Source organism: Phyllosticta citribraziliensis (genome assembly GCF_038025025.1).
Source record: "Phyllosticta citribraziliensis strain CPC 17464 chromosome Unknown J3D65scaffold_10, whole genome shotgun sequence".
NCBI classification, from domain to species: Eukaryota; Fungi; Ascomycota; class Dothideomycetes; order Botryosphaeriales; family Phyllostictaceae; genus Phyllosticta; species Phyllosticta citribraziliensis.
Genome location: NW_027117347.1, coordinates 356042 through 382552, shown reverse-complemented (window position 1 = coordinate 382552; position 26511 = coordinate 356042). Strand labels below are relative to the sequence as shown.

Sequence of the window (26511 nt, the reverse complement as noted above, 5' to 3'; positions counted from 1 at the left end):
GGAGATGTTGAAGATGTAGCTGTTGGCGAATAAACGATGGATGAACTGCCAGCAGATTCGGAGTTTCGGAGGTGGATGCGGGCGACGTCAGGTCAGGGCGTCCCCAGGCAGCGGAGGTCAGTCAGCCGGACGCTGGCGACTGGCGTCTCTCACTCTCTCCTTCGACTCTCGCGAGTCACCACCTGCTCCACTTGGTTGCTTTGCCTTTTAGTTTTCTTCACCTCTGCGCAGTCTCTTCCTATTAGCTTTCACTTTGGACACATGTGCCTGCCTCAGCACGTGTTCACACTTCTCTTGCGCCCGCCTCCTTTGTCCACGCCGCCCCGTCTACTTGGCCATCTTTCCACTTACATCTGGTCTTGATTCTTTGTTCACAACCTCTCCGCCAAATTTGACGCACGCCTAATTTTCGAATTCGAACTCTTTATGACCGTGGGGAAGGCCCTACGCTCCACCGGACTTCACTCGAAACACAGCCCTGGTTGAACACGAAGCACATCATCCTCGGAGCTCCTGCACCGCCCAACATGCCGGCCCCTTCACTTTACGACATTGTCAAGCGGCGACTTCAGCGCAGCGTTCAGCTTGTCGTGGACGTCGGCGACATCCCATTTCACGTCGTGGAGCCAGTACTCAAGAAAATCGAAAACCCCAGGCAGCTCAAGGAGATTGAGGAAAACAGCCCTCACATCGCCGAAGACACGGCCGCCATGTGGGAGATCTTCATTCGGCGAGACATTCAGGGCTGGCAAAGCAAAGTCAACGAGTTCAAGAACACCAAGGCCTCGGCGAAGCTGTACTTCAAACTCGAAAAGGAACAGACACGACAGATTGAGAAAGAGAAGGCAGAACTCAGAGCCAAGCTTGCCCAGGGTGAGAAGGAGAGGCAGAAGAACACCAGCACCCTCATCAACCGAACGTTCGACCCCACTCGGTCCCGACGCCTGCCGTCCTACAGCCACAGCTACGCGGTGAGCAGAGATCCTCGGAACTTTACGTTTGCGCCAGGAGAAACCAAGAAGAGGTTGACTGGACGTGGAATCATTGCCAAGGCACAACAACAATCCCAGAGCATGGTCGCCGCTCGCCGCTCTACGAACGAACATTTGATCAGGTCACGCCAAATTTCACAAATGACCGCCCCGAAGAGCATGTTGGGAGGCAGTCGCGCACCGCTGCCCATTGACAGGGGAAAGCAAGCCCCAGCGAAGGCCCCAGCAGGAAGTGCAACAGCGCGCACTCAGGCTACCGGAAGCACGATTCGGAGGGAGGGGGAGTCACTGCAGGACAGAGAGGCGAGGCTGAAGGCACTCACGAGCGGCCATAAGCCCCAATCATCAATGGCCAACCAGAAGTCGACCGACACCAAGGCTGGAGCGGCGGGTTCCAGCGTGCGAGAGGCCAAGGGGAACACAGTGCCGAGCTCGCCGCCGGCTATCAAGAGAAAGCAACCGTCGAACTGCTTGGTGCCGCCTAGGAAGCGAAGGTAGAAAGTTTGGATCCGGAGGACATGGGCACGCCCATTGATTTGCATACAGGCCACGAGAACGGCAACAGTAATGCGAGGAAATTTGGTTTTGCATGAATACCCAGGGGGTTGGGATGGCGTTTGGGGGGATTTACAGTTTGGGCAGACTGGCGAGGTCTTGCAGCGGATATTCAACTACACTGATTTGGAGACGTCTTCCAGCGCACTGCGAGCGTTACCGCGGGGTCAGTCCTAGGCTTACAACGAAAAGCAATTACAGCGAATAGATAAGATATTGGAAATGCACCTGCTTCATTTGGTCAGACCCGTGTCGCTAACGATGGCTTTTGCAAGCATGCATCCAAGCCATCCCATTAACGCCCATCACGCTGGAATCGAGCTATTTCTTGTATCCGCAGTACGAGAAGGCGAAGAGGTCTCTTCGTGGAGGTTCGTTCGAGCGTTGCCATTTGGCTGCTGCTGTTGCCGCCGCCCGCACCGTTGTCATCCCCTCTACCTCGTGAACATGTCCTCCACCGCGTAGTATGCTCATGCCGAGCCGCCGCGCAGGGCGAGCACCAAGTGCAGAGTCGCGCCGCCTTCGAGGTTGTACTCGGCAGCCGTCTTGTCGTCGCTCCTGCGTCGAAGATGTCATGGTCAGCGCGGGGCATAGCTTTGCGGTGGCGGGGGGCGGGGGATGATGGGAGCTCTGGCGAGCAGTACAGAGGGGGACGAGGGCAGTCGACAAACGTACATTTGCTTGCCGCCGAAGATCAGACGCTGCTGGACGGGTGGGATGCCTTCCTTCTCCTCGACACGCTCCTTTATGCGTGAGACCTGGAAGAGACGCGTTGGTGTCAGTTGTCAGATTGTTTGGCGGCGGCAGCGGCGATGGCTCTTGGAGTGCGACAGAACTTGGAGGGAGACGGGGACCGGGGATTCGGGAAGCGTGGAGGCAGTGGGTGCCCGTACCTTGTAGTCCGGTTCGATGTCGAGCTCAATCTCCTTGCCGGTGAGGGTGCGGACTCTGTTGTTGCGCGTCAGGCTGGGGAGCTCACACGGCGAGGTGAGGTGGGGCGGGGTCTTGAACGCACTTGATTTGCATGGTCGCGGCGGGCGGGTGTGGAGGCAGAGGTAGAGGAGCGCAGGGAGGGTAGTCTCTGTTATTCGAGGTGCAGTCGGTGATTGGCGTGGCGGGCTGTTCGCTATGGAGAGATAGTTGTGTTGTGGTGGTGGTGGTGGAGAGCGAGGTCGTGAGTGATGACGAGCTGCCAGGCCACCGCAGACGATGCTGCGAGTGGAGGGACGTGGAGGGACACAGACAACCGCGAAGTCGCCGCATCGGCCCGCACCCTCACTCTTCACCCAGCCAGCCCAGCCCAGGCACCGCGCCGGTCTGCAAACCTCGCCTCCATTGTCGCTGTTGCTGTTTGCCGATTGCGCTCGCGTGCTGACTTTGTCGGGTCAAAGAAACTCACACGGAAGCTTTCCGCGGCAGCTTCTGTGAGTTCCATGATTGCTTTTGTCCCCTACTGCAGAAGCAGACGACGGCCTGGACTATGTTACCAAAACGGAGTCTCGGATGGTCTGGTCGGCACACGACTGCCGACACCAAGGCCATCATCTGCGTGCTGGCAGCGATCAAAGCCCCAAGCCTTCTCCTAATGCATCGGGTCGAGCAGCGGTTGACGAGCACGGGATCAATCAGATAAGACGAGCCGGGCGGACAGCCTCAGCAGCGCGGCCCAATGGACGCGAAGGCGAAACGAAGCTGACGCAAGGATGCTTTGTAATTGGGCAATCCGCGCTTGTCCAGTTGGTTGGTTGTCGACTATGGATGTCGTCAACACCTGTGCAGTGCAGCTAACTCTCCAGATCCTCCCTACAGGCGTGATTCCGTCCCCCGCGTCTACCCCTACCCTAGCTCTGGACTGCCCTTTAAAGGCCCCCGGGAGCTCCATCACTCTCCCCAGCCTCTCCCTCACAGACACCGACCAAATATGGCATCAGCTACTGGCATCCCGCAAAACAATTCGGCGTCCATTGACCGCATCGGCGAGGACGAGCCGCTGCTCGGTCGAGCCGGAGATGCGTCGCAACAGCAGGGCAAGGCGCTGCCCTGGAATCTCGTCCTCGGGACGGGCACTGTTGCCCAGGCGGGGATCTGGATTGTTCGTTCAATGACCCTGTCCAACGTGTGCAGCGGGAAGAAAGGGGAGGGTGCCAAAAGGACAAGACTGACTGAGTCTGATTCAAGCTTACCGCAATCGTGTGGTCCGCCATCTTCTCCCACGATCTGATACTCTTCTCGGCCCATCCCGTGCGTACATCCATCCCATCCGCTCTTCCGTCGCCTCCAAACAAGCTCTGCCTTATCTGATGGGAGAGAGGGCGCTGACATGACCCGATCTGACTCCAGCTCCTCAATTCGGCCGGCATCCTGCTCCTCACTCAGGGCATCCTGATCTTGCAGCCGACGCACACGGCGCAGCAAAAGCGCCAGGGCACCTACGCCCACTTTGGCTTCAACCAGGTCGGCGTCGTCGCGCTCGTCGCCGGCCTGATAGTCATCGAAATCAACAAGGCCCGCGGCGGCCTCGACCACTTCGAGTCCTCGCACGCCATTCTCGGCATCATCACTTACGTCGTGCTCATCATCCAGGCCCTCGTCGGCTTCACGCAGTACTTCACCCCGGGCCTCTGGGGCAGCGTCGACAGCGCAAAGAAGATTTACAAGTACCACCGCATGTCCGGCTACCTCGTCCTGCTGCTGTCGCTGGCTACCGTCGCCGCCGCCACTCAGACGGGCTTCAACCTGTTCGTGCTGCACATTCAGCTGTGGGCCGTCCTCGTCGCTGCCGTCCTGACCGTCGTTGGCGTGTTCCCCCGGATCAAGAAGCAGAAGTTGGGTCTCAGATGATGCAGGTAAGCCTGCAGGCTGAACTGGGAAAGTCTGGCTTTGGTCGGAATCACTTTCAAAGACTGCCTGGCAAATTGATGGTTCACGAGCAGAATTGCGCATGGCATGGCGAGTACACCTTCAGCTTTCCATGTACATTAAATTTGACCAGCCTCTGGCCTCTGTTCTGTCTTTGGTCCTACTACACTGCATGATATTCAAGGCGGCTTCCTGGCTTAGCTATACATCTTTTTAGGGGGGTTAACGCAACGCAAGGCGTCAGGCTTCAAGGCTTGCTTCCAGCCAATTTGAATGCTGTTTGTTTCGAGCTGGAATTCAGCTTCGTCAAGTTATGGACGTGGACACTCGTCGTGGAGAGTTCTGGTTGCCGCCGAAGTCATTCCGCGAGAAGTGGTCGCGGAGCGCTGTTGCTGTCCAACCGCAACTCTGCTCCAGGACGAATCCTTTTACGAGCCCATGATTTCGACAACCAATGTGAACGATGGTAGCATCACACACTCTCTCCAAGTCGCGCGTGGTCGTGCGGTTCCGGCAAGTCGCAACCTCAATCGCTCTCTTCGCCGTCCTCGTCGATGAGCCCCTCCAAGTCTTTGAGGCCTCTGGCCAGCCTCCTGCGTGGCCGTCCCTTGTCGTTCTCTTCTTCCTCGTCTGACTGGCCCCATTTCTTGTTGCCCTCCTGCACTGCCTCGAGGTCCGCAGCCAACTCCCTCCTCTCCTTGATCTGCCGTGCCTTTTCGACCGAGTACCGGCCGTCCATGCCGGCGTCCTTCAGCATTGCCTTCAGGTGGTTGATTTTCTCTCGAGGCGTGGTATACGGCTTCAGTTCCTTGCCCCAGACCTTGCGGATTCCACACTTGACCAGCCACCCCTGCAAGCGCTTGATTTCGGCGTCTTGAGGGTCGACTTCTTTTTCCTGCTTGGCTTTGGTAGCCTTGGGCTTGGCCGGTTTCTTCTCGCCTGCCGCGCTCTTCTTCTGTCGCTTCGCTTTGGGTGGTGGGGGTTCGTCGAGGAGGGACGAGAGTTCACTTTCCGAGTCTGCTGCGTTTTCGGTGGGCTCATTGGAGGGTTTTGCAATTACGTTGGGGCCATCAGCATCATCATCTTCGTCATTGTCATCATTGGGGCTTTGCTTCTTGACATTGACACTGGTGTTCTTCTCTTCCGTGTCAGAGTCTGGGTCGGGGTCGGCAGTTTCGGCCATTGTAGGTTCCGGCGAGTTATGGTCAGAGATGGCCTCGTCGGCGGATTCGTCGGACACGATCGAGACTTTGCGCTTCTTGCGGGCAGTAGGCTTGGGCTGAGCTGGGGCTCTTTTGCGCGGGGCTTTGGCGGGTTTGGCAGGCTGCTCGGCGTTCTTCTTGCGGCCTCCCTTGGGCTTTGGCGGTGACTTGATCTCATCGGCAGACGATGCGGCTTCGTCTTGGGGGGCAGGTTGCTGTTCTTGTAGCTCCTGCGACATGTTTTAGTTGTGCGAAGAAGGCGTGGACGGCGTTGTGCAAAAATGTACCACTTGATGCGTAATGATTTCCTTGCTGTGATCTTTCCACACGTCGTCGTTCTTGAAGAAGTCATGGGGCAGGTCCAGCTCTTCCTCGACGGCCTTGCGCACGCGCTTGACGGTGAGGCCTTCATGGTTTCCCGAGTCCCATATTCGGCGCACTTCGTCGCGCAGGGCTTGTTCCATATTTGCCGAATCGCCAGACATGGTGGCTACGGAGGACGGGAGTGTCGGGTGGAGGTGGAGTTGCGGCGAATTTGGCGCGGTAAGGGTAAGGTAGACGCGACTTGCGACGGCGGGGACGCGTGCAGTGCAGTGCCGGTGTTGTCGTGGTCGGGTCGGGTTCCTTGCGCGACGGGATCGAGACGGGAAGGAAGCTGGGTCCACCTTGCACCGCCACACGACGGGGAGCATTCGTTTCATGACACGACCAGGCATAGGGAGCATTCGTTCTATGCTGCGTTGAAGAGCTGGGAGCATTCGTGTCATGTCGCGTTGACGCGCTGGGAGCAGTCGTTTAGAACTGCGCTGACGATCTGGGAGTATTCGTTTGATGATGTGTCAACGCCCTGGGAGCAGTCGTTTGATGCTGTGTTTCCGCGCAGGGAGCATTCGTCACTTGTGGTGGTGACGCGCCGGGAGCAGTCCAAGTCGAAGTTGAAGTTGGCGACCAAGCACAGGGCGATGCCTCTGCTTAAACCCAAGGAAGGCCATCCTTTCCCACCACCACACTCAACACCAACACCACCTTCGCCCACCAACCAAACACAATTCTGCCACGACATCCACTCACCACACCGCCTTCACTTACCGCTCTCGCCTAAACCTCGGCCCGACCACGCGCCACACCGCCCGCCATGATGTATATCAGGTTGAGCAAGCATCCAAACTCACCATCCTTCACCAACCACCCATTGGCTTGACCTCAGCCTCGCCTGTGATACCCAGTGCAACAAGCTGCATCAGGTTTGTCCGCTTCCAACTTTTCCCAGGGTGGAGACACCCAGGCCTCTCTCTGGCCCCATCGAAGAATTCGGATTCCATCGCCGACCAGACCCCGGCTCGAGCTCCCTGCTGCGGCAAAAAGTGGGCAGCTGTGCCTGTGCACGTAGCGACGACGTCAGTCACTCCGGCCCTCTGGCATTCCCGCTGCGCCCGCCTGTTTGTCCAGCACCAACATCCAGCTAGACTGCACAAGGGATTTCACCCACGACTCCAGGTACGCCCTCGGCTGCGCGCCCTTCCCTTCTGCCCTCGAGAGCCCTCTTTTTCCGACGTCTCACTCTCTCCACTTGGCTCTCGATCATCGATCTTCGTGGAAAGCCGGAGAAATTTGCGGAGAACCACTCCCAGAGCGCGCCCTCTTCCTTGGCTGGTCCGGTCCTATATTGCACCGTCACACCAACATCTGCTTTGCCAGCAACCTCTGACCTCTTCTCAGCTTATTCCCTCTTCAATTTCCTCATAAATCCTCCCAAGTTTCAATTCCGTCCAAACCCCCTGGCTTCCCTCTTCTTTTCCGACAAAGAACCGCCGCTGCCCTCCATCCACCATGGCTTCGACGGCCAACGACAACAAGTCCGAAACTGGACGCCTCCTCCTCGTTTCCAACCGCCTTCCGATCACCATCAAGCGTTCGGAAGATGGCAAGTATGACATGTCCATGTCGTCTGGCGGTCTCGTCAGTGGTCTTAGCGGTCTTGCCAAAACCACCGTCTTCCAGTGGTATGGCTGGCCCGGTCTTGAGGTTCCCGACGAAGAGATTGGTGGTCTGAAGGCCAGGCTGAAGGAGGAATACAACGCGCATCCCGTCATGCTCGACGACGACCTGGCCGATGGTCACTACAACGGATTCTCGAGTAAGGATTGCGTTCTGTAAATGCCCGAAACCGTTACTAACGCCGGCACCATTCAGACTCCATCATGTGGCCCCTTTTCCATTACCACCCCGGTGAGATCACGTTCGATGAGTCTGCTTGGAATGCCTACACCGAGGCCAACCGCCTGTTCGCCAAGACTGTCGCTGCCGATGTCCAGGACGGTGACCTCGTCTGGGTCCACGACTACCACCTGATGTTGCTTCCAGCCATGCTCCGTGAGGAAATCGGCAACAAGAAGAAGAACGTCAAGCTCGGTTTCTTCCTGCACACGCCCTTCCCTAGCAGCGAGATCTACCGTATCTTGCCGGTCCGCAACGAGATCCTGCTCGGTGTCCTCCACTGCGATCTCATCGGATTCCACACCTACGACTATGCCCGTCACTTCTTGAGCAGTTGCTCTAGGATTCTGTGCGTTTACTTCAACCACTTGAGCATTTTCTCCAGCTAATCATGCGCAGGGGTCTTGCTACTACCCCCAACGGCGTCGAGTTCCAGGGCAAGGTTGTCACCGTCGGCGCTTTTCCCATCGGAATCGACCCAGAAAAGTTCGAGGACGGTCTGAAGAAGCCCAAGGTTCAGGATCGCATTGCTGTGCTCGAGAACAAGTTCAAGGGCGTGAAGCTCATCGTCGGCGTCGACCGTCTTGACTACATCAAGGGCGTCCCTCAGAAGCTTCATGCCCTGGAGGTGTTCCTGACTGAGCATCCGGAGTGGATTGGCAAGGTCGTCCTCGTTCAGGTGGCCGTCCCCAGCCGTCAGGACGTCGAGGAGTACCAGAACCTCCGAGCCGTTGTCAATGAGCTTGTCGGTAGGATCAACGGCAAATTCGGTAAGTCTTTTTTGAACAACCAGAAAGACTCGTTTCTAACGTGCCACAGGAACTATTGAGTTCATGCCAATCCACTTCATGCACAAGTCGGTTGCCTTCGATGAGCTCATCGCTCTGTACGCTGTTTCCGACGTCTGCCTGGTCTCTTCGACTCGCGATGGCATGAACCTCGTTTCCTACGAGTACATTGCCTGCCAGCAGAAGCGCCACGGTTCCATGATCATGTCCGAGTTCGCTGGCGCAGCCCAGAGTCTCAACGGCAGCATCATCGTGAATCCGTGGAACACGGAGGAGCTGGCTGACGCCATCCACGACTCGGTCACCATGGGAGCTGAACAGCGCGCGCTCAACTACCAGAAGCTCTCCAAATACGTCAACAAGTACACCAGGTAAGCTCTACACAGGAATACCCCTGTGACGTCGGACATGGCTGACATTTGATTGTTCAGCGCTTGGTGGGGCAAGTCTTTCGTCAACGAGCTCAACAGGATCTCGGAGCAGGCGGAGAAGAAGCTGAACGTGCGTCGTGGATCGATTCTGGACGTCCCGACCAACACTGATGACGTCGGCACGAGCTCTACCTCGGCTTGAGGCAACCTGCCAACTACTTGAGGGCGAAAAAAGTTTACCGGGAGTAAAGGAGCATCATGGATCAACGACGATATGCGGCATGAGTGCACGTCGATGGCGAAGACTATGATTGAATGGTTTCAAAGGCAGTGGGGCCTTTTTGCTCTTCCAATTCCAATGGGCCTATGGCGCGGATAAGGCGTCAATTTGCGAGGCGTCTGTAGATGGGAGTTCCCAGAGATAGATATCCCAATTCCACTCATGGCTGATGAAGTGCAAAAGATGTGTATCCATGGTGGTCAAATAATTGTGCATAGTGGCTCGCGATCAAGGGCGGTGAGTGCTCGGACCACCCTGGCGCGCTGCAGGTGTGGAAAAGTGCCCGCAATGTCGCGCTTCCGCATCATCACCGCTGTCGAAACGCCGTCCCATCGGCACAACTGGTCACCAAAAGCCCAAAGCCTTGACTTCTTCTAAATCGCGGACTGTCACCACAAGTTTACTTCACCATCTACCGGATTGGCCCTCCGGGCCTGGCGTAAAACCACACAACACCGTCACCATGCCGACTCCCGGCGCCGCATTTCGTCAATTCACAGGTGTCGTTGTGTCTGCCGGCAAGCTCCCCAAGTGCGTCAAGGTCCGCATCGCCGCTCAAAAGTGGGACAAGCACATCAAGAAGGTAGGTCCATGGACGTGCTACACTTGGCCGGACTCGGTGACTGACTGGCTGTAGTATTTCCCTGCGCCATACCACGTACTCTGTTCAGACCCAACCCAATCCGTCAACGAGGGAGATGTGATTCAATTGCGCAATGGCTTCAGGACGTCTCGTACCATTCGTCACGTCGTAACGTCCATCGTCTCGCCTTTCGGCACGCCCATCACGGAAAGACCGCCGATTCCCACCGAGGAGGAGCGCCAGGCCCAGCTACGATACGAGAGACTCAAGCGGGACATCAAGCAGGCTGCGAATGGACGTACGGCCCCAAACCAGCGACTCCGGGACGCGGCGCGGCTGGATGGTGACCTCATGCATGCGCTCAAGGTTGCGGAGAAGAAGGGAGAAGAGCCACCGGAAGAAGTGCAGCAGGAAATTGCCAGATTAGAAGCGGAAGAGGCCAAAATCTCAGAGCTGTGGGAGAAGGAGCAGCCCTTTGAGGAAGTGGGAGCTGGGTATTGCGACGGGAGGCACTTGTTGTTTGGACCGTCGGGACCAGAGGCCAGGCGGAGGATCAAGGCGAGAATGAAGTGGGGGAAGACCGAAGACAAGGTTGCAGAGGAAGAGCAGCAAAAGTCGGCGTAGGGCAGTCTGTAGCATTACATGGAAAAGTACAGAGAAATCCAGAGGGCGTTTGTTGGCATGCATCCACTGCAGAGGCAGTCCCCAGCTCTGTGTTGTGGCGCAGCACCTCATGAGTGGTGTGGCGCCGTGTTGACGCCAAGGTTCTTCATGCCTCCCCTCCACCAGCTGCGTGTGCCACTCCAGTGTCCACCTTCAACCACATCCTGCCGTCGTCTTTCCCGCCGCCTTCGCTCCAAGGACACAGGTAAGGCTGCACCGGCACGTTTTCCAACCACTCTCTGCCAGCCCGCCTGCCGACATGTTTATGCTACGAAATGGTATAATACTACTTCATCTTTGACCGCTTTCCGGCCCCACTGCCTGCTTGCATCTCTTTCATGTGCTAATCCGTTTGACCGCCACAGTGAGCAAATACCTTTTCGGTGATAGCTCCAAGGAATCCATCATCGAACTCCCCCAAGGACAGCTCTACCTCGTTCGCCCGCTTTCCGTCAAGGGCTACTCAGAGCTCATCTTCAAGGACGCCGCCGCCTCCATCCGTCGCACCGGCCAGGAATTCCAGTACCAGCTTGTCATCCAGCGCGCATACGAAGAGGGAGAACGAGAACTGCTTGAGGAAGAAGAGGATCCAGACAACGTCGAGGGCGCCGGCTTCGAGAAGGACGAGCGAACTTTTTTGCTCGACGAGGCCCTGCGGCTGCGGACAGACGTGCGCTCGACTGGAGAGCAGGTTTTTGCCTGGAACGATCTCAGCGGAGACGAAGGCGACTTGTGGGAGTTCGTGTGCGACAGCTCCGTCCAGGCTTCAACCATCGCGTCGTTCGAACTAGTGGCCGTCCAGTGCCAGTACGAGAGGAAGTTTCGCAAGAGTCACACCAACGCTACCGAGCAGGACCTCAAGCAGTTTTACTTCGAGGAAGAGCCTATTCCAGACGCCAGCCCGGTTTCGAGCCCGAGAGTCCGCTCGCCCGTAAATTCGCCCTCTCCAGAGTTGGGTCGCTCGAGCTTCAGCCTTGATCAGCCTCCAGCAACCATCGACACCATGGTATCGAAGCCATCTCCTCAGCCTGAGAGCTCCAAAAACCCCACGACCGCGCCCGAATCGCGCCCGCAACCGGAAGCTCGCGAGGTCCTTTCGCATGAAAAGGCCGAGCTCCACCTGTTCGACTTTGAGTCAGGCGCCTTCATCCTTCAGGATTCGGAGGTTACCGCGTCAGTTTCTGAGATTGGCAATTGGAAGTACTGGCTCCACATCACCAGTGAGAAGAGAGAGTGGCTGGGCCAGCCTGTGGTCCCAGACATCAACCCCGTGTTCAACTTCGAGTACCTGTCATTCATCTTCAACCACTACACCGAAGATGGGTCAGCCTACTCATGGCTGCTTCGTTTCAAGGACCAGGAGACCGAGGAGCGTTTCCAGCAGGGTCTGATGCAAGCTTTGTGGGAGCATCTCAACCAAGTCAAGTGGGCAAAGAGCAAAGACGAGGAACGTGACTATGTTCTCGAAGCCTTCCAGGATTTGACCATGGAGGATGAAAAGGCGGGCGAGGAAGAGGAGGAAGAGGAGGAGGACGACGACGACGAAGAGGACAGGCCTCGTGCGAAGAGCTACGAGTCGGAGGAGGACGACAAGGAGGATGATCAAATCCCCAAGGAAGCAGATGGCAACGTCAACTCCCAACTCGCTGTCGGTTACAAGCACGACAGGTCTTTTGTTGTGAGAGGCTCCAAGATTGGCGTCTTTAAACACACCGACGACAACCACCTCGAGTTCTCCACCAACATTTCCAAGGTGGAGACTCCCAAAGGCAAACTCTTCAGCCCGAAAAAGGTCATGCTTCATATGGAGGATCGCGACATGATTCTCCAAAATCCCGACAACCCCAACTCTCTGTATCGCATGGATCTTGAACGAGGCCAGGTGGTCGATGAGTGGAAGATTCATGATGACATTCCCGTGGACATTTTTGCTCCCGAAAAGGCAAGTTGTTTCTCTGTCAAGACTCCGCAAGGCCTTGTTGCTAACAATGAGACAGAAATACTCTCAAATGACCGGAGAACAGACCTTCCTAGGCCTTTCACGCAATGCCCTTTATCGCGTCGACCCTCGTCTCTCGGGCAACAAGCTGGTCGACTCGGAGTGGAAGCAGTACACGTCCAAGAACGACTTTTCTGCTGCTGCCACAACTGAAAAGGGTTACATCGCAGTGGCGTCGAACAAGGGCGACATCCGCATGTTCGACCGTCTGGGCATCAATGCGAAGACAGCTCTTCCCCAGATTGGTGACCCCATCATTGGCGTCGACGTGTCTGCTGACGGCCGCTGGGTCCTCGCCACCACGAGAACCTACTTGCTTCTGATTGATGCGCTCCAGTCTGAGGGCAAGAACGAAGGAAAGCTTGGCTTTGAGAAGGCTTTCCCCAAGGATGCGAAGCCTCAACCGCGCCGTCTTGCTCTGACTCCTAGCCACGTTGCGCAATTCCAGCACGAGACCAAGAACCCAATCTCATTCACCCCAGCTCGCTTCAACGCAGGCGTTGAAAGCGAGGAGACGAACATCATCACGGCAAGCGGACCATTCATCATCACGTGGAGCCTCAAGAAGGTCCTGGCCGGCCGGAAGGACCCGTACAGCATCAAGCGCTATAGCGAGGAGGTCAAGGCCGACAACTTCCGCTTTGGATCGGACAAGAATGTCATTGTTGCTCTCCCCAACGAAGTCGACATGGTGAGCAGGCGCGCTTTGCGCCGGCCCACGCGCGAGAGCATTGCCATGCCGACCCGCATCGGAACTCCTAAGAGGGCCACCCGCGGAAGCTATCTCTCTCGCAACGAAATCGTCAACAGCCCCTATTAAGAGGGATGCGCGTACAAGTTGAACTTTCCTTTACGGCTTCGGAATTGGCTGACGAGTCTATGCCTCATGGACGGGACTTTTCTTTCACTTGTCGTCCCTATGGCCGATTGCGAATTTGGGTTTCTCAGGTCGGGACGTGAACTCAGATGGGCGTTGATTTGATATCCCAGCACGATGCACACTTTGCTTTTAGTAACTTATAACGAGACGTGTTTCAAACCTCGATGCCTTTGACTTCTTCAGCGATCCACTTTCCCCGACTCTCGAAAACGATTCTAGCCACCTAAGTTTTGGTTTCCGTTGGACGACCTGCTGTCCCAATGAACACCATGCAAAGAATGCTCGCTATCGCTGCCGACGCCGAACAGCGTTTTCTGATGGCAAAACCATTTTTTGCACATCCCGTTTCAATTATGCCGCTCACCGCCTTTGAGCTGCAGGTGTTTCAAGGGTCCTATCGCCAGGTCACGCGTCCCTTGTATCTCCCCTCACTGTCATCAGCAAGCATTTTATCCTTTTCCAATAATCTAACTAACATGTATTGAGGGTGTTGCATAGACAATTCGTCCTCTCAATGACTCTGCAGTCAATCAATCCCCACGCCAGATGGCTGCACTGGTAAGTTTTCAACGTCGTTCTCCCGTTGTCTGACAGACACCAACTCCCACTTAAAGACTGAGGCTCACGAATAGACACTGTCAAGCTGAAAACGCAAATTCAAGTTAAGAATCCATACTAGAGCCGCCAGCGCGTCATGGCTACCGTTGAGGATGACGACGAACGCCTTCTCGCGCGCATGGGATACGCCCAGGTACGCTCCTTCCCCAGTCAAACCCGGCACCCAAAACTCATGGACCTCCACACCATAGGAGCTCCGGAGAGAATTCACCCAGTGGTCGACCGTATCGCACGCCATCTCGATCCTGGGAGTGCTCGGCTCAGTGCCCGCAACATTCGGCAGCCCGATCACGGCGGGCGGTCCAGCGACGGCCGTGTGGGCCTGGCTCATCGGGAGCACCATGGCCCTGTGCATAGCGAGCTCTGGTGCGGCGTCCCTCGGGTAGCACCTTAACAGTCTGCCACTTCTTCTCTTCTGCGTCTCGGCTTTTCCACTGACGTTGTTGCCGCTTCTGCAGTCGCCGAGTTGGTGTCGGCTTATCCGACGGCCGGCGGCATGTACTTTGTCGCAAAGCACGTCGTGCCGCCCGAACACGTCGCCGTCTGGGCGTGGGTTATTGGCTGGAGCAACTTCCTCGGCCAGGCTGCTGGCGTGGCGAGTCTGGCGTACTCGGTCTCGCAGATGGTGTTGGCTGCGGCGGTCATGACGTCGGGCCAGCGTGCGGATGGGTCGTATTCTTTTACGCCGTATGTACGCTTCCTGGTCTTGAGCTGCGGCTTTGTTTGACTCGCAGTCTAGGAACGCGCTGCAGACGGTGTTGCTTGCCATCTTGGTGTTGTGCCTTTTTGGCGTCATTTGCTCCCTGACTACCAAGGCTCTCCATCGGATTGTGCTGTGGTTTGCTCCCATTAACAGTGAGTTCTCATAGCTCAAGAGTGACCCTTAGGTTGCTGACGGTTGCTGACAGAGAGGTCAGTTTTGGCGTCAGTCGGCATTTGCATAGCGCTTCTTGTCTTAACACCCAACAAGCAAAGCGCAAAGTGGGTCTTCACAGAGGTGACAGACGGCTCTGGGTGGGGGAATTGAGGGTTTTCATTCTTGCTGGGGTACCTTGATTTCTTTTCAGGGGTTGACGTATCTGGCTGACGGTTTGAGGTTTCTATCCGTGGCATGGACCATGACTGATTACGACGGGACGACGCAGTAAGTCCACATCTACCGAGACTGATTTTCAACATCACTGACAAATGGAAGCATGTCTGAGGAGACTCACGATGCGGCCATCCGCGGACCGGTTGCGATACGACTAGCCATTCTAGTCTCCGGTCTCGTTGGCTGGATGTTGACCGTCACATTCTGCTTCTGCCTCACCGAGTACGACGCGATAGTAAACACTACGGCTGGGCTACCAGTGGCGCAGATCTTCCTCAACGCCGGCGGACGAGCCGGCGGGACAGCGATGTGGTTCTTTGTCATCCTGATCCAGTTCTTCACGGGGTGCTCAGCCATGCTCGCAAACGCGCGCATGACGTATGCCTTTGCGCGCGACAACGGGCTTCCCTTCTCCGAGTAGGTTCCTTTTCGAGTCGCCGAAACCAACATAGACACAAGTGCTGATGGAACCAGTCACTGGAGCAAAATCAACCCGCACACCGGCACCCCGCTCAACGCCGTGTGGCTCGTCGTCGCCTTCTGCGCCTGCCTCGACCTCCTCGGCATCGGCAGCACGCGCACCATCTACTCCATCTTCAACGTGACGGCGCCAGCCCTCGATCTCAGCTACGTGGCCGTCATCGTCGCGCGCCGCGTCTACGAGCACCGCGTGCCCTTTGTCGACGGGCCCTACACCATGGGTCGCTGGAGCAAGCCCGTCAACGCCGTCGCTTGCTCCTGGGTGTTGTTCATTAGCGTCATTCTCTTCTTTCCGGCGGCCTGGCCGGTCGACGCGGAGAACATGAATTATGCGGTTTGTGTTGCTGCTGCTATAGCGCTGTTTAGCTTTGGGTGGTGGTGGATGAGTGCTCACAGGCACTTTCAAAACCGGCGTTCTTTGCTGCTTGAGGGGTGATGTGGGTGGAGTGAGGCATTGAGAAGTCGTCTTCGCCGACCAATCTGCTCCGTAGTTGGGGCGGTTAAGATGGGAGTAAAGATCAAGCCATCAGAGAGGCCAAGCAAGAGGGGGAGGATCGAAATCTCCAAGATGGAGGCGTGAAAACCATACGACTGCCACGACTGCGAATTTTCAAGGGGCGACGACATCCTTCGTACCAGTCCTCCTGATCCGACAGGAAGGCATACTTTCGTCGGGAATCTATTGGAACACCCATTTGTGGTTCGGCTCGCTCGCCCCTCACCACAGATTGTGATCCGGATACTCACTGTCCATCCAGGGCTGGCTCAGTTACGGCATCAGTACCTCAACACAGGAGAATGATCCAAAGGCTGCATTACCAACCAAAAATACCCCTGCGGAACATAAAAAGGGACAAATAGCACCTCAGAGCCGTCTCATCGAACCTTCGCTCACAAATCCTCTCGTGCCACCCGGCTTTGCTTTTCTCTCTCTCGCCATGGCTCGCGCTCCCTGCTGGCTGCACGCCACCATTGCCGTACTCAGCGTCGCCTTCTTCATATCGACGCTGGCGATGATTGCGACATTCCCGTTGCCTCACGGACAAATGAGTCTCTGCAGAATGTTCCCACTGCTCCGCGACAACCCGCAACGCACGAATACCCCCACGTCCGCCATCGATGACAAAAGCAACGGCATGACCGACACTCCCGCCGCGCCCGCCACCCCCGAGCCACGCGTCCGGACGTTCGATATCGCAGTATCAGGCCTCGACCGCACGCCGAGACAACTGCAACTCGTCATTGTCAACCAGAACAGCACCACCACGGAACAATCCACGGTTCCGGAGCAGCAGCCCACACACCGCCACCTTAACAACAAGAACAACAGAAACCAGCAACAAATTTTGCGACCGATCCAGTGGCTGGGCGACAAAAGGCGCGCATGGCGACTCCAGCGCCTCCGCGAGGAGAGGAAGAAGAAGGAGAGAGCGGAGGCGGTTATCCAGGAGCAACTGACGGGGCGGGCGAACGAGGGGAACGGAGGACAGCAGACGCTGGTGCAAAGGCTGCGTGCTGCCCCTGGCCGCCGCCCGCACAGCCGAATCTTCCACAACTTCCTCGTTGCGCGGAGGAAGGCGAAGAAGAGCAATAGGAAGGACCGTGATGGCAAGGCTAAGCCTGTCGTCGTTGGTAATACTGGGTTGCTGCAGGGCCTGCCTGGGCGGCCGATGCCGATTTGGGTGTTGTAAATCGCGGATTTGGTATGGTGGTCGCGTTACCAGTTAGTCGGTCGGTCAGTCAGTTCACTCGCGCGTACGGCTACGGGTCGACGATTTGTCAGAACAGGCAACCTGCTCAACCAGCGCGCCTAGTCCGCGATATCACAGAGGTCCGTTTGTAGATGGTGATACTGAATTATGTAAGCCATCTAGTATTTTCCATAAAGTGGGCAGTTTAGTAGAGTAGTTGAATTGATATTTCACACAATCCCTTTATCACGATTCGACGGGATAAGGAGCGGCGGAGGGACAGTCGAGAAGTGTTCGGTGGCTCTGGGCGACAGACAAAGTCGTCAGATAAAGTCGCCGTCACTACCCTGATCAGGGACTTTCGAGTTCAGTTCGCCTTTGCGTCGCGAGAATTCGGGAGGACATCACTCACTGCCTTGGCAAAAGATGAGTGTTCTTCGAGTGAGCTAAACGCTTCTTTCCGACGTGGGCGGCGAGTCAAGCACCACATGATGCTCTATCAGTCCTGTCACGCGTTATTAACAAAGCCGTGTTTTGCTGCCAGAAAGGCAAAGTATGGAAGAAAAGGAGACAAGCTCGTCATCGTAGTTCAGATCGTCATTTGTTCGCTACCTCATGCACGCTATATATCATGCCCAATTCCAACCCCAATCCCCATGACCATCATGCGTGTCTGCTGTGCAGATTTTGATACCGATCGCAAGCCATGCACGCACGCACGCTCGCTGCCTCCGATTTTTGTCCTTCCACCCGCCGAGACCCCCAACTACCACGTCATTCTCTGCTCCAGCCCTCACGTCCGCTCCCTCCAGCTCCAAACCCCAAAGGAGAGGCATCAAAGTCATTACAAAAGAATAGTGAAGGGGGAAAAAAGGGGAGAACCCAAGAAGAGAAAAAAAGCAGACCCGAAGAAGTAAAAAGAGACCCAGTCAGAACCCAGAATCAAAAATGCCCGTATCGCAGGACTAGCAATCCAGACCCCAAACGCCAGCGGCCTAGAAACCCCCCTCCAAGTCGACGACGCTCCTGCCGCCGTCGTCAGCCGGCAGCGCGCTCGCGCGGCTGGCATTGCCCGCGCTGCGACGGTCGTCAATCTCCATGGCGCCGCTCAGGACGCGGACGACCTTGCGGTCGCGCGACGGCTTGGCCGTGAGGACCTGGGCGGGGCAGACGACGATTTCATCCTCGCCGTCGCCGAGGTCGTCGCCCTTTTTCACGACGAGCGGGAAGAGGACGATTTTGACCACGGCGTGCGCGGTTTCGAGCTCCGCGTTGGACGTCGTCTCGCCCGAGCGTTCGTTCATGAGCGATGCTTTGAAATGCACCTTGCGCAGCAGGTTGCCGTGCTTGTCGTACTCGGGCTGCAGCGGCGGCAGCATAATGTACTCGGCGCGCTGGGTGCGCATTTCGATGGACAGGTCGACGGCCAGGCGCATCACGTTGCGCAGCGAGTCGAGCACCTTGTCGACGAGATTGGAGGGCGGTGGGAGTAGTGCGGATAGTGAGTTGTAAATCTCTTGGACCACGGCCTCTGTATCTTGCGAGCGCTGATATTGGAAGTTCTCGCGACGTGAGAGCAGTGTAAGCGTGATGGCGCGCCATTGTGCCACGGCGCGTGGTGGTCCGACCTCTGACAGCTGCTTCTCCAGCGCCTTGAGCTTTTGGCGCTGCTCGCGGTCCATGCCGAACAGGTACCGCGTAAAGACGTACTCCCAAATCATGGTCATGACGACCGACATGAAGACATCGCGCCGTCGGACGCGGTCTGCGAGTAGCATGTCGACGTCAGTACCGTCGAGAATGGCATTGTCGAGCCGCGTCTCGATCTTCTCATCCCTCACTTCCGAGGATAGGCGGCAAGCTCTGGTGTCTGAAAACTTGGAGAAGCGGAGCACCCACTGCTGCACGTGTTGGCAAAGCTGCTGGCAGGCCTGATCGAAGTAGTCCTCGTCTCGGAACTCGAGGAACGTCTCGCCTTGCCTGGATCCAAGAATCTGCTGTTGCAGCGTCTTGATTTGCTCCGTTGCATCCGCAAGTTCGCCATGCAGCCGAGCAATCTCGGCTTCCTTTTCTCTTAGACGATGGTTGACCTCGTCGCGCACGACGCCCTCTACGCCGGCCTGGAGATGTCGGTACTGCTGCTGAAGGAGATCAAGGTCGGCCGTGGTCTGCTCATACTGTTCTTGAGCTTGCTGCGTCTCGACCTGCAGCGTAGCATAGCGCTGGTTGGTATCCTCGGTGAGGTTCTTGTTGGAAGCAGCGAGAGAAGCATTGACATCGGTGAGACGGGCAATCTCTTCCCTCAAACTGGCCAGCGTCTGGTTGATGGAAGCTATCTCGGCATCCTTGGCGCGCAGCTCTTCATCACGTGCTTGGACGGCCTCGGCTATTTGCCGATCGGTCGAGTCGCGCTGATGGTCCTCAGCCCTCGCTTTGGCATCCTGCAGCAGGCGGTTTTCAGAAACGAGCTGGTCGAGCCGCGTCTCGAGGTCCATGATGTGCATGCTCTGGCGCTTGCGGATGCTCGGCGGTCTCGACGGTGATCGAGGCGTGTCTGGTGCGTCACCCCAGCCCTCCTGCAGAGAAATAGAAGTCAGCCATTGGAAGTCATTGACAAGTGAAGCAGCAGAGACACGTACATATTCCTCGTTCATGGTCAGGGCCCGCGCCTTGCCCTTGTCGTGGACGCGGTCGTATGTTGACGGGCCGGCAGTGGCGGTGGTTGCTGAGGGAGCGGCGGTCTGAGCGTTGGAGCGCGTCAACGCCTTGGCCTCGGCAACCAGACTTGCCGTCCTCAAGTCACCTGACATGGCCCTGTTGATTCGCCGCAGCGGAGGAGTCGCTGATCGCTGGCTGAGGGTGCTTCCTGCAGGCGAGAGCATATCTGGCGTCTTGATCCTGGCGAATATGCTGCCAAAATCGCCCTTGCTTGCCGCAGACAGGTCACTTTGCCCGCTCGGCGACCGCCGTCCACTTAACACTGCCACATCACTGCCCACGCTTGCACCGCGTGCGCGACCAGGCCCTTTCTCTGGCGGCTTTCCTGACCAGATCTTCTTGGGCGGTCCGTTATCGTCGCTCGGGAGTCGCGGAGAGGCCTCCATGTCCTCCGTGTCCGATCGGCGCATGGATTTGAGTCCATGCTCGGGCATCCCTACGTCAGACAGAGGTCTGCTCTTTTTGGCCAAGGGAGACTCTTCCGGGCTGTGCTCTCTGATCGTGTCTAGAGGCTGCGGTGACCACATTCTGGGAGGAGTCAAACTTGGAGGCGGCTTGTCAGCAGACCCAGGAACGCCGTCGCCAAAGATGGACACGTACGGCTGAGTAGTTTCCGCAGGAACAGTGATTGGTTCCGTAACGTGTTGAGGAAAAGGCGGCGCAGTACTGCCATGACCAGAAGCCTCAGCGAGTCCTTGGGACTCAGCAGGTGCCTCATTTGTAGACCCCGGCGATTGAAACAAAGCCGATGATCGTTGCTTGGTGGTCGTGATTGACTCCGTTGGAGACGATGCCGCCGCGTTGTCTTGAGGGTTCGATGTCAGCGCTGGGCCCTCAACCTGATGCCTTGCAATCTCAGGAACTGGATCGAGCAATTGTCCGGGAACATGTGCCGACTCCCTCCTCGAGTCATCATGATACCCGCTGTCCCGTCCAGCATCGTGGAACGCGTCGACGCCTAAAGGAGGCGTATCGTTCATGGTGACGGCGCTGTCGCGGATAAGAGGGTTCCAGTTCGATTGAATCGGCTGGGTAAGTCTGACCGCGTTGTTGTCCTGCTTGATCGGTGACGGTCTCCGCTCTGGGACGCTCTGCTCAAAATCATCCCTAGGCGATGGCACGCGCCGTTTAACGCGCTCCAGTCCGGGGAACAGATGAGCAAGCTTGCTTGGAGTTGGTGGTGAGAACGGCCTCTCCTCTGGCGTAACTTTGAAATCCTCCACACTCTTGGACGCACCGAGGTGGCTAGATGCCATGTTCGCATCAGCCTTGCTTACGGATTCTCCGGTCTCCTCTCCTCCTTCACTGTCGCCTCGATGCCTTAAAGCTGCCACACCAGCAGCTCCGAAACCAGCAGCCCCCACCGCTGCCGCCTTACCACCCATTCCCATCATCCCCTCGTCTTCCTCCATTCCCGACACCTTCTTCTCCTCCTCTTCCATCTGCTCCGCCCAAGACTTGGACGAACTCCCCATACCCATCAAACCCAGCCCCTCTCTCCTTGGTTTCTCATGCTGCTCATCTTCGCCAAGATTTGGCAGTGGAGGAGGTGGAGGTATATGAGTAGCCGCCGGATGAGCAGCGCCGACTGGGAAGTACTCGGTCATGTGTTCTTCAAACGGAGTGCCGGGATCTGAGAAGGGCTCGTTGTCATCGGGCGTTGCGAACGGTATACCAGTAGAGTTGCGAGCCGACGCTCTTGAATCTTCGATGCGTTCCCGAGTCGCCGGCAATTCCTCAGAAGCAGGTGCCTTGCTCTTCTTCTTTTTCGACCTCTTCTGAAAAGGGAAGAATTCATCCGACACGGCCTCCTTGGCAGAGTCAGGAGACGGAGTCCGCCTGTTGAACGTCGGATCGGCGAGGACAGACGAGAGCGCGGCGTCAAAGGCAGCATCCTGGCCCGACAGCTTTTCTCCAGATGTCGATGTATTCTTGATTTTCTCAGCCGGTGGAGACGTGGCATCTGTGCTCTCATTTTTCCGAGGCCGCGCTGGAATAAACACCTCTTCAGGGTCTGCTTCGCCCGTGGAGCGAGGCGGGCTCTTGCGCTCAGAAAAGGCCGGGTCATTGAGAACGAGATTGGCGTCGAGACCAGCGCCTTCCAAACCGGCGGCGACCGTTGCGGCAAAATCAATGTCTCGGTTTGGTGATTTAGCGCGCTCTTCAGGCGTCTTTGGTCTGCTCTTTGAGGCTTGCGGCTCGTTGATGGGTTCGTCTTGTACGAAACTGACGCCCGAGGTCTCATGTGGAGTCGGTAACCTACGGACAGGTCCTTCCGGGGAAGGGTCAACTTCGCGCTTTCTACTGCCCTCATGTTCTGAAGAAGGTAGCGGCTCCACATCTTGACCTCTCCTAGAACTCTCCTCCAAATTTTCTCTCGGAGCAGGAGAGCCAGCACCAGACACGAGACCCTCATCGAACATGCCCAAAGCCTCACCACGAGAAGACCTCTCAGGCACCGATGCAGCGACATCTCGAGTGAGCCCAAAAGTCGTAGGCTCATCGAGTGCCGCCCGCTCCGTCTCCTCTGTCGGCGAGAAATACTCAACCCCGGCCATCAAATCGCCCTCGTGCGGAGGCATCGGCGGCGAAGCCGCACCACGACTTTTCTTCGACTTCCTCTTGTCCTTTTTGCTCTTCTTCGCTGGCACGGCCCACTCATCCTCAGGCGTGGCCGTGGCTGCGGGCGCCTGTGGTGATTGGGGTCGCGCGTCTTCAGTCTGAACTGGACGCGCACTTGAAGGTTCCGCGAAGGGCTCACGGGCGAGGAGAGGCTCCGTGTCGGTTGCGTTTTGGGAAGAATCGAGGGGCGCGTAGTCAGCGAGAGATGCCTGCAGCTTGTTCTTCTTCTTGGTCTTCTTCTTGTCCTTTTTAGATACCTTGGCTGGCGCGAGGACTGGGTTCAAGTCGGAGTCGTCAGCTTGGAAAGAAGGCTCTGCAATGGACGGTTGATCGGTAATTTGCTCTGCCACAGGCGAGGCAGATCTTTGATGCGGTGCATCATTCTCAGCAGTGGAGACTGGTCTCGGATCGTCAAACTCCGCAGCGCGCTCCTCTTCGTCCAGCGAGCGATCCTGTCCCGCCTGGGAAGCTGCGGCGTACTTGAGCACGTCGCTTGGGTCGATGAACTCTTCGACATCACCAGAAGCGCCCCTCTCGGGCTCGACTTCAGGCAGAACCGGGTCCTGGTGGAATTCCTGCGGTTGATTGTCCATTGACTTCGAATCGACCATTGGAGGCTCGTTTTCGACCGACGCAGCTGACGCGTACTTGAGAACATCACTCGGATCGATGAATTGCTCCTCACTCGATTCAATCTGCCTCTCGGTATCTTCGAGAACGGGTGGCGTGCTTGGTAGCGACAATCTTGATTTTTTGCCTTTCTTCTTCTTCTTTGGGATTGACCATTCATCAGCTTCTTGTGGCGAAGTCGCCGTCTCCAATTCTTCTCGGATTATTGGCTCATCCAAAGACTGCGACGTGATCTCACTGCCGTGAGATTCCTGGGTGGGCGGCACTGTCATCGTAGGCAATGAGTCGCTCTCACCTGCATGCTCTGCACGCAACTGGTCCCCGCCAAGCTCCACGCCAACAGGGGCGCTGGGCTTGTTTGCCTCACCACTCGCTTCCATGCTTGCGTCGAGGTGTTGTGAATCTTGATTGGGGTCAACAAGAGAGGTTTTGCCCGGCACCTCAGATTCAAGTGCCCCCAACCCTTGTGTTGACGTTCTCCTCCCACTTTTACCCTTCTTCTTCTTCCCGGGCAGGGCCCACTCATCCTCGCCGGCCTCCGTCGGCATCGCCTCTTGATCGCTGGCAGCCTGCTCACCGAGCGTCTTGCTTGCTTGGTCACGAGTAATCGTCTCTTGCTCCGGGACCACAGGGCCTGGGAAGGTCTCAAAAGAGTCGGAGACAGGCTTTACTGTAGACTCTAGCTCAGGTTCGGCAGGTGGAGAGACGGGAAGGGAAGCTCGTTTTCCCTTCTTGCCCTTTTCCCCCTTTTTCTTGCCGCTCGACACGGCCCATTCATCTTCACCCGCCTCCTCTGGCTGAATTGCGCTGATCTGATCGTCCTGACGAGTTTCCCGTGTAAGCGGAGAATCCGTCGGGATTTCCTCCTTAATCTGGACAGTCTGGCTGTCTGAAGGATCGTCGTCCACAGCTTTGACAGACTCAGACTCAACTGCGGGCTCAACCAACGATGCGGGCTCCATCCGAGACTCCGGTTCGATAATGGTACCAGAACCAGCAGTGACCGAGTCGGAAGCCGGCTCAACAGCTTTCCACTTCTTCCCCTTCTTACTCTTCTTCCTAACAGGCACCGTCCACTCCTCCTCGCCTGCTTCTCCACCAGCATCAGCGGGAGCAGCCGACGCGTCCTCGGTCTGTAGTTGCGTTTGAACGTCGTCGGCAACGTCCTTAGCCGCAAACTGCGACGCAGGCCCCTCGCTTTGTCGGTCGAAGGCGGATTCCTGTGCGTGTTCGACGACTTCGGGCTCTCGCTCGCTCGCTACAGGCTCGGGTGCAGGACTACCGGGCAGGGATATCCGCTTTCCTTTCTTTCCTTTCTTGCCCTTCTTTTTCGCGCTGGGCATAGTCCACTCGTCATCTGCAGTCACTTCCGTGGGCAAAGTAGACGAAGCCGTGGCCTCGGCCTCCTCGGGCGCTGGCTGCTCGCGGTCAATTTCAGTTGGCGGATCAGGTTTGAGTGAGACAGAGGGCTCGTTGACCGATTCGTCGAGTCGTGAGTCTTGCAAAGGCTCGACAGATTCAGTTCGAGGCTCGAGCGGCGGTGAGTTCAGCAGTGAGGCACGCTTCCCCTTCTTCCCCTTCTTGGCCTTCTTCTTGCTGACGGGGACAGCCCACTCGTCATCACCAGCCTCCTCAGGCTCGGCCGCCACGGCTCCCGAGGTGGTTTCTTCACCAATTGTCCGCTCTTGGTGTTGCTGAAAGGACAAATCGGTTGGCGACTCTTGCGCAGGCGGCTCACTGGTGAGAACGCGAGGAGCAGACTCGGGTTCAGCCTCTTGAGGAGTGCTTGGTGGGGAAGTTTGTTTCCCTTTCTTCGCCTTGCCCTTTTTGCCCTTTTTCTTGCTGGTCGACACGGCCCACTCGTCGTCGCCCGCTTCCTCGGGCTCGAAGCGCTGTCCAGCCGGGAAGGGGCTCGGTTCTTGAGTCTCGACGCTGGGTGTCTCCAAAGGTTTTCCCGCAGGTTCGATGCCCTCGTAGGCCAAAGCATCAGGGCCAATGGCGGGAGCCAACTTCTCTTCGTCGTCACGCCGTCGATATTGTTTCTGCTCCTGCTCCTTCTCCACATTCGCCTCGGCCAGGTCTTCCATGACGACCTCCAACGGCGCGCCAACGCCCAACGCCTCCAGCTGCCTCTTAGCCGCGGCGATATCTCGATCGCGCTTCATTCGCTCCTCACTGCCGCCCTCTTGCCCTTCAAGCCCTGCACTTTCAAACGAGCCATCGCGATCCCGAATCCCGTCGTCTTCGTGTTGCAACGAGACGGGAACCGGACGCTCTGAACGCCCGGGAACGGGCATGGCCTGTCCCACAACGACCGACGTCGGTTTCTGCGTCGGCGACGTGACCTCGACCTGCACAGCCTGGCCCATTTCGAGGACGTGGATAGGCGGAGTGTTGACGCCGCTATCCAACGTCTCGGGATCGTGCTCGGGCTCGGGCGTCGCGGCTCCTGCTCGCTCTTCCTCAACGGGTAAAGGCAATGAGCGGGAGGAGACAGGCTCAGACGTTTGCACCGGCCTGGCTACTTCCTCAGCGGATAGAGGCAATGAGCGTGAAGAGACAGGCTCAGACATTGGCACCGGCGCGGCCGTTTCCTCCAGAGACGGGATAAACTCTTTGTTTGCCCTCGGCTCGCCGCGTTTGCGTGCTTTCTGGACCGGCGGCGGAGTAGCAAGGGTGGGAAGGGGAGCAGATGGCGCCGCAGTGACGGCCGCGACGGAAGAGGAGCGCTTTTTGCCTTTTTTGCCGGGCGTGGTTGCGGTCGGAGTAGCGACGTTTCCGGCAGCAGGTGGTGTATCGACCGACGCGGAGGACGGCGTTTGAGATTGTCCGATTGATGATGGCTCCTGGACGATGGGCTGTTCGAGGTAGTTTGGAGGGATGGGAATCTTTTGCGGTTTGACTGTGGACGATGCTTGGCCTTGAAAATTTGAAGCTTGGTCCTCCAGCTGAGTGTGGCCACTTATGGAAGCGGTCTTGACATCGTTCCTCTCTTCCATTTCCAACCCACGGCTTTGCTCGCCCTCCCTCAGAGGTCCTTCTCTCTGGAAATGCATCCCGTCCTCGGCCAAATCGGGCAGAGGCATGTTGGCGACGTTGTCTCTTCCCAATTCCTGCCTGTCATCCCACTCGGCAAGACCGCGTGGGTGCCCGGCCTGTTCTGTGGCTGAAAAGATTGACTCCATGACGGCCGAGGTGATGGGCAAGGACAGAGGTGACGATGGAGGTGAGAGTGGGAGGGGAGTGGAGAATGCCTCATTATCTGGGGTT

At 57.1% G+C, this 26511-nt stretch overlaps 11 protein-coding genes across 11 annotated transcripts; 7 read left to right on the top strand and 4 right to left on the bottom strand.

Moving 5' to 3' along the window:
• Positions 1-136: 136 nt before the first annotated feature.
• J3D65DRAFT_633665 (RNA polymerase II transcription factor SIII subunit A-domain-containing protein) lies at positions 137-1775 on the top strand. Its single transcript, XM_066801142.1, has one exon. The coding sequence runs from the start codon at positions 528-530 to the stop codon at positions 1488-1490; it is 963 nt and encodes a 320-aa protein (XP_066652287.1). The 5' UTR covers positions 137-527; the 3' UTR covers positions 1491-1775.
• J3D65DRAFT_633663 (ubiquitin-related domain-containing protein) lies at positions 1571-2734 on the bottom strand. The gene is made up of 4 exons (XM_066801141.1): positions 2563-2734; positions 2441-2495; positions 2223-2305; positions 1571-2105 (listed from the first exon to the last, which is right to left on the bottom strand). Exons 1-4 carry the CDS (start codon positions 2571-2573, stop codon positions 2018-2020), a joined length of 237 nt encoding a protein of 78 aa, XP_066652286.1. The 5' UTR covers positions 2574-2734; the 3' UTR covers positions 1571-2017.
• Positions 2735-3468: 734 nt separating this feature from the next.
• J3D65DRAFT_558273 (eukaryotic cytochrome b561-domain-containing protein) lies at positions 3469-4388 on the top strand (the record flags this gene model as incomplete). Its single annotated transcript, XM_066797354.1, has 3 exons — positions 3469-3639; positions 3726-3788; positions 3888-4388. The coding sequence occupies 3 exons, from the start codon at positions 3469-3471 to the stop codon at positions 4386-4388; spliced, it is 735 nt and encodes a 244-aa protein (XP_066652285.1).
• Positions 4389-4506: 118 nt separating this feature from the next.
• On the bottom strand, positions 4507-6203 carry J3D65DRAFT_633657 (putative transcriptional regulator). Its single transcript, XM_066801140.1, has 2 exons — positions 5896-6203; positions 4507-5838 (listed from the first exon to the last, which is right to left on the bottom strand). The coding sequence occupies exons 1-2, from the start codon at positions 6091-6093 to the stop codon at positions 4933-4935; spliced, it is 1104 nt and encodes a 367-aa protein (XP_066652284.1). The 5' UTR covers positions 6094-6203; the 3' UTR covers positions 4507-4932.
• Positions 6204-7438: 1235 nt separating this feature from the next.
• Positions 7439-9186, top strand: J3D65DRAFT_670148 (glycosyl transferase; the record flags this gene model as incomplete). Its single annotated transcript, XM_066803268.1, has 5 exons — positions 7439-7745; positions 7802-8174; positions 8225-8595; positions 8645-8984; positions 9045-9186. 5 exons carry the CDS (start codon positions 7439-7441, stop codon positions 9184-9186), a joined length of 1533 nt encoding a protein of 510 aa, XP_066652283.1.
• A 550-nt stretch (positions 9187-9736) lies between these two features.
• Positions 9737-10186, top strand: J3D65DRAFT_530086 (ribosomal protein S17; the record flags this gene model as incomplete). Its single annotated transcript, XM_066796666.1, has 2 exons — positions 9737-9847; positions 9902-10186. Coding segments are annotated over 2 exons (396 nt in total), but the record flags the coding sequence as incomplete, so codon positions are not given.
• A 462-nt stretch (positions 10187-10648) lies between these two features.
• Positions 10649-13658, top strand: J3D65DRAFT_633646 (vacuolar import and degradation protein). Its single transcript, XM_066801139.1, has 3 exons — positions 10649-10788; positions 10876-12452; positions 12508-13658. The coding sequence occupies exons 1-3, from the start codon at positions 10770-10772 to the stop codon at positions 13327-13329; spliced, it is 2418 nt and encodes an 805-aa protein (XP_066652281.1). The 5' UTR covers positions 10649-10769; the 3' UTR covers positions 13330-13658.
• A 239-nt stretch (positions 13659-13897) lies between these two features.
• Positions 13898-16397, top strand: J3D65DRAFT_684283 (amino acid permease, variant). Its single transcript, XM_066803783.1, has 9 exons — positions 13898-13947; positions 14069-14140; positions 14199-14373; positions 14466-14694; positions 14747-14862; positions 14925-15021; positions 15104-15151; positions 15203-15517; positions 15575-16397. Exons 1-9 carry the CDS (start codon positions 13936-13938, stop codon positions 16014-16016), a joined length of 1506 nt encoding a protein of 501 aa, XP_066652280.1. The 5' UTR covers positions 13898-13935; the 3' UTR covers positions 16017-16397.
• Positions 16398-16518: 121 nt separating this feature from the next.
• Positions 16519-17423, top strand: J3D65DRAFT_605465 (uncharacterized protein; the record flags this gene model as incomplete). Its single annotated transcript, XM_066798357.1, has 2 exons — positions 16519-17212; positions 17233-17423. The coding sequence occupies 2 exons, from the start codon at positions 16519-16521 to the stop codon at positions 17421-17423; spliced, it is 885 nt and encodes a 294-aa protein (XP_066652279.1).
• Positions 17424-18266: 843 nt separating this feature from the next.
• On the bottom strand, positions 18267-19775 carry J3D65DRAFT_647292 (uncharacterized protein; the record flags this gene model as incomplete). The annotated part of the gene is made up of 1 exon (XM_066802334.1): positions 18267-19775. The coding sequence occupies one exon, from the start codon at positions 19773-19775 to the stop codon at positions 18267-18269; it is 1509 nt and encodes a 502-aa protein (XP_066652278.1).
• On the bottom strand, positions 19590-24685 carry J3D65DRAFT_58958 (uncharacterized protein). The gene is made up of 5 exons (XM_066797780.1): positions 21579-24685; positions 20590-21503; positions 20115-20532; positions 19911-19996; positions 19590-19847 (listed from the first exon to the last, which is right to left on the bottom strand). The coding sequence occupies exons 1-4, from the start codon at positions 24582-24584 to the stop codon at positions 19928-19930; spliced, it is 4407 nt and encodes a 1468-aa protein (XP_066652277.1). The 5' UTR covers positions 24585-24685; the 3' UTR covers positions 19590-19847; positions 19911-19927.
• Between the last annotated feature and the right edge of the window lie 1826 nt (positions 24686-26511).

Coding starts and splice junctions, on each gene's coding strand:
- J3D65DRAFT_633657 (XM_066801140.1), bottom strand. CDS start 6,093: ATGTCTGGCGATTCGGCAAATATGGAACAAGCCCTGCGCGACGAAGTG. Junction 5,839..5,895: donor AAATCATTACGCATCAAGTG/GTACATTTTTGC, acceptor AACATGTCGCAG/GAGCTACAAGAACAGCAACC.
- J3D65DRAFT_633646 (XM_066801139.1), top strand. Junction 12,453..12,507: donor ACATTTTTGCTCCCGAAAAG/GCAAGTTGTTTC, acceptor ACAATGAGACAG/AAATACTCTCAAATGACCGG.
- J3D65DRAFT_633665 (XM_066801142.1), top strand. CDS start 528: ATGCCGGCCCCTTCACTTTACGACATTGTCAAGCGGCGACTTCAGCGC.
- J3D65DRAFT_58958 (XM_066797780.1), bottom strand. CDS start 24,584: ATGCCCAGCGCGAAAAAGAAGGGCAAGAAAGGAAAGAAAGGAAAGCGG. Junction 21,504..21,578: donor ACATGACCGAGTACTTCCCA/GTCGGCGCTGCT, acceptor GAAGATGAGCAG/CATGAGAAACCAAGGAGAGA. Junction 19,997..20,114: donor GCACCCTCAGCCAGCGATCA/GCGACTCCTCCG, acceptor CCGCTCCCTCAG/CAACCACCGCCACTGCCGGC.
- J3D65DRAFT_633663 (XM_066801141.1), bottom strand. Junction 2,306..2,440: donor ACATCGAACCGGACTACAAG/GTACGGGCACCC, acceptor CGTCTCTTCCAG/GTCTCACGCATAAAGGAGCG. Junction 2,106..2,222: donor ATCTTCGGCGGCAAGCAAAT/GTACGTTTGTCG, acceptor TCTTCGACGCAG/GAGCGACGACAAGACGGCTG.
- J3D65DRAFT_684283 (XM_066803783.1), top strand. Junction 14,141..14,198: donor CGCGCATGGGATACGCCCAG/GTACGCTCCTTC, acceptor TCCACACCATAG/GAGCTCCGGAGAGAATTCAC. Junction 15,022..15,103: donor GAGGTGACAGACGGCTCTGG/GTGGGGGAATTG, acceptor TGACGGTTTGAG/GTTTCTATCCGTGGCATGGA.